The sequence below is a fragment of the Rhinoderma darwinii genome, chromosome 5 (assembly GCF_050947455.1).
Source record: "Rhinoderma darwinii isolate aRhiDar2 chromosome 5, aRhiDar2.hap1, whole genome shotgun sequence".
NCBI lineage: Eukaryota > Metazoa > Chordata > Amphibia > Anura > Rhinodermatidae > Rhinoderma > Rhinoderma darwinii.
In genome coordinates this window covers 273,823,626-273,831,020 of record NC_134691.1, presented here as the reverse complement: position 1 = coordinate 273,831,020, position 7,395 = coordinate 273,823,626, and the positions used below count along the sequence as shown (strand labels likewise).

Here is a 7,395-nt window from a genome sequence, read left to right as displayed (position 1 = left end):
ATCTGTCACAGGATAGACTGGAGAATTTCAAATATCATCATCAAATGGATGTCCTATTGCAGCTCCATAATATTGCCGTGTGCATGAAGCCTTAGAGGCTAGTTTCAGATGGTTGTAATGCAACCACATTTTATCATCTTTATTACCGCTTCAAGACCTGGACCTTCTGCAGTTCTATTGAACCAAACTTAGATCACCATAGGGTTCTATAGTGATCTAAGTTCCGTTTAGTAGAACAGTGGGAGGTCGGATGTTGTGGCCGTAATATGGGTGTAAGCACGTGGCTGCATTACAGCCATCTGAAACTAACCTCTAAGGCTTCATGCACACGGCAATATTATGGAGCTGCAATAGGACATTGATTTAATAGAGGCATAGAAAGAAAACGCAGCATAAAGAACAATGAAACTGCACAAAAAATGGCATGTGTGAATACAGCTGTAGGCCTCATGCACTGGTTAAGTGTATCTGCCTCATCGGAAGTAATACATTTAACAGATTGACACAACATTTTGAAGGGTTAATATACTCAACTTGGAATGTCAATTTTTTTTTTTCCCTAAATCAACCACCCTACAAAGTGATAACTTCTCAACATTTAATCTGTCCCACTACATTTCCATGCATCTGTGCCTCACCTACAGTACGGTCAGGCCTTATGCACACGACCGTTGCTGTTGATCGAGCCGCAAACTACAGAACCTAGTGTCCATATTTGGTTTTTTAAAGCCTCCGATTTTCTTTCGCAGCCGTTCCATATGTCTGTATATTATGGCCGTGTTGTTTTTGATTACCATCTGTATTTCATGGTCTGTGATCGAATAGGAAAGTCCCGTGATCAGATTTCCCAGGGGTTTCCTAGCAACGCATCTACAAAATGCAGATAGCACACTGGTTGTGTGCATGAACCCCAACTCTGATCTTCCTGGGATAATTTGGCTAAAATGACAGTGAAGACTGACACACGGGTAGATCAGTAGGAAGCGGGCAGAGGAGGGTGTAGCTGCATTCAAATGCAGATTTACATGTCAAGGATGTAAACCGATATGGGCACTGTAATGGCTGCCATCTGGCACCATGTACCTGTGAAGGAAATCAAGAAGTCATAGAATATTGAAAAGACTCAAGAGCATATCTGCAAGCCTTACATCTATAGGTATTCTCCGATTTTAAGGAGATGCTCTTACATGTTTCCTTGATAAGTAAAACTTTTCTGATTTTCTATGTCTATGCTTTAATCTGATAAAATCTGTAATATTTAAATGTAGGTAGAAGTTGTATTTTTTACCTGAAGAGTGCAAAATCACTTGGCAAATAAAACATCAAAAGGGCTTATAAAACCTGGATAATTTGTGTATATACAAATATTTATATGTGAGCATTGATTGAGAGCGTTCATTAGTATATATATTTATATATGTACACACTTCATGAAATAGAATGGCTTTTGAGTACACTGATAAGCGAACAGCTGTAGAGATATGGTAACTGTTTTCTTCTTCCATGTGTGTGCTCATAGTGAGGGCACGTCCCCATCATATTAAGCACTGGAAGCTGCTTTCGAGGCTTGAAGTCCTGCGGTCAGTGTGTTTTCCAGAGTGGGTTCACATATACCCAGCCTTCCCCCTATAAAAGAATGAAACACATTTTCCATTATTAACAGGTTTTTCAGGGCTTTAAAGGTGTGTGGTGCAGTGTGTGTGTGTGTGTGGTGCAGTGTGTGTGTGTGGTGCAGTGTGTGTGTGTGTGTGTGTGTGTGTGTGTGTGTGTGTGTGTGTGTTCTGTAGGGGCTGAGGGCATGAGTGTTTGTGGGCAGGTGTGTGATGCAGATTGCCATGTCTACAGGGTTCTCCCAGCACAGGACTATGTAGCAAGACCCTTTTCCAGAGCTGTCAATCACACCTTTTAACAGGCACTCAAACAAAATTAAAAAATTATGCTCGCATTGTATAAGAAAGAAACTGAGACTTTGAAAGAACAAATAAATACTAAAAAGTAAAGTCCATCAATATTACAGTCCTGGAAAACTTCTTTAAGTCTTTACAATGGATGCCTTTCTTGTGCGGGCACTGTATCTGTCACTGTAAGGGCAGATACAGACGGACGTTGCGTTTTTGCGCGCGCAAACAACGCAGCGTTTTGCGCGCGCAAAAACCATTTGACAGCTGCGTGTGTCATCCGTGTATGATGCGCGGCTGCGTGATTTTCGCGCAGCCGCCATCATAGAGATGAGGCTAGTCGACGCCCGTCACTGTCCAAGGTGCTGAAAGAGCTAACTGATCGGCAGTAACTCTTTCAGCACCCTCGACAGTGAATGGCGAACACAATATACAGCAACCTGTTAAAAAAAAAAGAAAAAGTTCGTACTTACCGAGAACTTCCCGGCCGTTGCCTTGGTGACGCGTCCTTGGTGACGCGCCTCTCTTGACATCGGGCCCCACCTCCCTGGATGACGTGGCAGTCCATGTGACCGCTGCAGCCTGTGCTTGGCCTGTGATTGGCTGGAGCTGTCATTTGGACTGAATTGTCATCCCGGGAGGTCAGACTGGAGGAAGAAGCCGGGAGTTATCGGTAAGTGAGAACTTCGTTTTTTTACAGGTTCATGTTTATTGGGATTGGTAGTCACTGTCCATGGTGCTGAAACAGTTGAACTCTTTCAGCACCCTGGACAGTGACTATCTCCTGACGTCGCGTGCCGGAATTTTTTTTGCCGGGTTCGGCCAAAACGATTCGGCCGAACACAGTGAAGTTCGGTTCGATTGTCCGGGTTCGCTCATCTCAAAGACACTCCATTTGGATGTTTGGAAACAGAAAAGCACGTGGTGCTTTTCTGTTTACATTCATCCTTTTGACAGCTGGTGCGCTGTTTCAGTCGGTTCGCACGGAAGTGCTTCCGTTCGACCAGCGTGGTGTTCACGCACCCATTGACTTCAATTGGTGCGTGATGCGCGAAATACGCGGAGATATTGAACCTGACTGTCTGTACTGCCCCATAGACTTGAATTGGTCTTTGCGTGGCGCGTGAAAACCACGCGGCCCGCACGGACCGAATACACGTTCGTGTGAATCCCCCCTAAGGCTATGTTCACACCAAGCAGAATTGCAGAATTGCTGTGCATTGAATGCAAATAAACCCAAAATTGTCTCAACTTGAAAAAGATAATAAACGACCATATAGACAAGTTAATTCTAATGATTAAACATGCTTTATTAGTCCATAGACATGGACAATCCCCCCCCCCCCACATAGATGTATACAAAAAAGTTAAAACATAGACTCCAATGAGACCATCAACTATACCAGCTGCAAGGTTATAAGATAGTCTAATGCATCAGAAAATGGCTCACATGTATCTCAGGATAGGTGTCAAGATCACAGTCCCAAACATAGTCAAAGCCAAAAGTAAAACCAGTTATACATAAATGATTCCATTACCTGTAGCTGGCATGACGGATGCTGGAAGACTCATTAAGCTGGGTTCACACGACCATGTTACGTCCGTAATGTACGGAACGTATTTCGGCCGGAAGACCCGGACCGAACACAGTGCAGGGAGCCGGGCTCCTAGCATCATAGTGATGTACGATGCTAGGAGTCCCTGCCTCGCTGCAGGACAACTGTCCCGTACTGTAATCATGATTACAGTACGGGACAGTAGTTCCACGCAGAGGCAGGGACTCCTAGCGTCGTACATCACTATGATGCTAGGAGCCCGGCTCCCTGCACTGTGTTCGGTCCGGGTCTTCCGGCCGAAATACGTTCCGTACATTACGGACGTAACATGGTCGTGTGAACCCAGCCTTAGAGTGACACCTCGACGTGCGTTTTGCACCCTTCGTCAGGAAGAGAAAAGATGTAGTGCTCACAGGGTTTAAATAGTGCTATACTTCTGTGGTGACCATCTGTATTTCTGCCCAAAGTCTGACAATTCTGGCGTGACGTCATGCGCATGCGCACCACACCACCAATGTAAGAATACTGAGGAAGATATCTTAACTAATCTAATTGTTGCATAAAAAGTAGAAGTCTTCCAACAACCATCCTAAACGAATTAACATACAAGGACATCCAAAATCAATCCATATAATGTGTATATTGTCAAAATATTTATTTATCTATACCATCCCTACACCGAAAAGCAACCACCGCGGGGGCACATAAAATGCCCAAGAGATGGCAGAGTCCCGGGGGGAGCAGGAACGTGTCACTACGAATCTTCTGCTTCCACAGCGGAAAATCAGTCTGAAAATCTACACCAAATCAAACACGATTTGGTGTGGACTTTCAGACGGAATTCAATACAGAATCTGGGTCGGATCTGCTGCAGATTTTTTAGAAGACAATACGACCTGTGTGAACATACCCTTACGGTGGTGCTCTGACTCTCAATCTTATGGGAGCACTCAGATTGTTACTGCTATGGTTGGACTGTGGCATCTCACAATCTAATATATATGTATTAAAAATATGTATTACTTTTATAACCTCTGTACTTTAATTCTTCTATTACTTTATTCACACATGACGCTTTTGTATTTTACTTGTCGCACATTCAGGTAATGTATCATATTCACACACCAGTTCTAGCGGTTCATTTCTGAATACTGACATTTATTTTTTATGATAAAGAAAATACTTTAGCCTGAGAGCTCTGCCTCTGCTATAGGAAACACTAAACTGACAGTAGTAGTAACAACCCCTCAATGTACAACAAAAGCCAAGTACAATAATCAAATGTAGGAACATTTCACATAAAAAGTCAGTAGTGCCCAGTCTAGCTTCTTGTTAGTTCTGGTTTTTACATCTAAGAACTGTATATAGCAAACGCTGGAAGTCAGACACGGATCATCAGATGTGAAGACAAAATAAAACAAAAAAGCAAACGCATCCAACATCCAAAAAAATGGCCATAAACCTATTATGGGGTTCACAAATACCTATATATGTGACCCCTGAAACCTCTAGATTCATTTCGTTACACCGTTTTTTATTATTTGCCCTTGCCCTATGCTTTACAATGAGGGAAGGTTTGTGTGAAGTCTAACAAGAGCCGTGACTTCTTATGGTAGTGCCTCCCAAGGTCACACATGGCCTGGGAACATCTTTGAAGTTGATGCAGAGTAAATGACCATAGTTTATGTGGTGAGCATCAGCTGATTGATCTGCAGAGAAACCACAAGGACTCAAAAATTCTGGGTTATTTTTAGAATACCTTGTGGCATTTCAATTGATAACACTAGATCAGGAAATTGCTATCTATATGATATTTCTAGCAGCTCCAAAGTTTGAGCTTTGCTTTTAGTGCAAATGTGTAAATTAATTTCACACAATCCCCCTAAATATTCAAATTCTATTGAATTTTTTTAATAATCAACTAGTGCTTAATTATACCTTTAAGTCTCTAACCTTTCAAAGGTGTTGTACAAAATTAGAAAAACATGGCTGCTTTCTTTGAAAAACAGAACCACCTTAGTCCACACTAGTGTGTAGTATTGCAGCTCAGTCCCATTCATTTCAATTGAGCTGAGCTGCAATACCAGACACAACCCAGGGACAAGTGTGGTGCTGTTTTTGGAAAAAAGCAGCCATGTTTTCCTAATCCTTCACAACCTCTTTAAGAACTATTTTGGGGCTTATTTTTGGGACGTACTTATTTTAGGCAGCTATTTTTTATTTTTTCTATTTTTCAGCACTGGATTCCGAGAACCATACATTTTGTGTTTCTCCATCTACGTAGCTAGAAGAAAGTTTTTCTCTTTTCCATGGGCCGAGTTATCGTTTTCATTTGCACCATTGAGTTACATAGAAGTTATTGATTTAAAAAAAACTTATGTATTTTTATAGATTTCAGAATAAAACATTTTGAAGGGAAGGTTATAATTTTTTCTTTACTTTTGATATTTTTCTCAATAAACTTTTTATTTTTATTTTTGTTTCACTCGGGATCCTTTGATAAGACATCACCTTATGTAGTATAAACCTTAAGTACTAGAAATGTATGCTAGAAATTGGAGTAAAATATAGCAAAAATCTGCACCACAGATTTCACTATGTCACACGTGCGTGCGTCTCTAAATAAATTAGTCGCAATCCTACTCTGCGGGCTTCAGACTAAGACCGGCATATAAAACACAAGACTAAGTAAATCTGCCCCATTGTTTCTGTGTTTCATGGAGAATGTACAAGTCGTTTGACACTTTTCTGTCCTTTAACATTCATTGCAGCTGCTATAAAGCGCACACCCCGCTGCACAGTCTATACAGGCAATACAGGAAGAAAAGTGGCGACCCACAGTAAGTTTTTTTTTAAATAAAAAATAAATGGCTACAACATAAAAAAAATATAATGACCTTAACTCTCTTCTGCACACATCTAATTATCGAGTCGAAAATTTATTTAAATACATGAGACATTACTTTTCAGAATTAAGACTACTAGAATAATTCACAACATCCCATAAGAGGTAAGATATGAAATGTTTCCCCTATTAATTTATACATATTGTAGAAATTTACTGCTACTTTAAATGAATATCTTACAGCTCAACATGATGTAATGTGTTTTCTTTGACTTTGCTCTTTACCTTAAGAAACTTTTTTTTCTCAGGTATTCAATCAATACCAGTGAGGGAATGAAAGTCTGTCCAACTGAATTCATGAATTAATCATGAATTGGTATTCGGAGTAATTTTTCATTTATTTCTCTCTCACCATACACCGCAAATGAAAGGAATCTTGCTGCAATGACTTGACAGTGAAAGGATATTACCATTTACAGTTTACCTAGAGCATCTATTGATTTTCTTCTTGCAAATCCTGCCTACGGGGGCATAGCAAATTAATCTATATAAGAGTGGTATAAACACATACATTCATAAAGTGCACATAAAATCTAGGCACACTCTATGATTAATAATAATTGGAAGTGCTAGTAACTATTCTAATGCCAAAGTCATTGACTTCAGGTGGAAAACTAATTTAAATATCAAAGTTCAGATGTATTACAATATTACAGACTGGTGAATACCAATGTGTATGGGTATGGAGGATTAGATCAGACATAAGCATAGTTTTCTCAAGGTGTCAAAATTTAAAAAGCTATACCAACAATATAATGTGATATATGAATAACTTGAAGGTTTCCATTAATCCCATTGTTTTCATGTTCAGCCAGCTCTTACTAGGAGCATCGGTCCTCCACAAATATGTTCTTCTGACAGGTCTTACTGATGTGTCAGAACATTGCACCTTTTGAATAATCATTTAACTTTACCTTCTGGGCCATTTTTACTGCCTCACTTCATTTACATTATGACAGAGTGTAGCGTCCATGGCCAGGATTACTTACCCCCCGGCGGCCGCAGCCATGGATCTGTGAGCGCTGGCTCGTATCTC

At 40.6% G+C, this 7,395-nt stretch overlaps 1 protein-coding gene across 3 annotated transcripts in view; it reads right to left on the bottom strand.

Annotated features, from left to right (window-relative positions):
- Positions 1-1,394: 1,394 nt before the first annotated feature.
- The window catches only part of OSBPL10 (oxysterol binding protein like 10), a 362,776-nt gene continuing 356,775 nt past the window's right edge, over positions 1,395-7,395 (bottom strand). For all 3 annotated transcript variants that reach the window (XM_075827172.1, XM_075827173.1, XM_075827174.1), the window contains one exon: positions 1,395-1,626. In XM_075827172.1, coding sequence (XP_075683287.1) covers positions 1,582-1,626 — 45 coding nt within the window. In that variant the 3' untranslated portion in view covers positions 1,395-1,581. The remainder of the gene's footprint in view (positions 1,627-7,395) is intronic.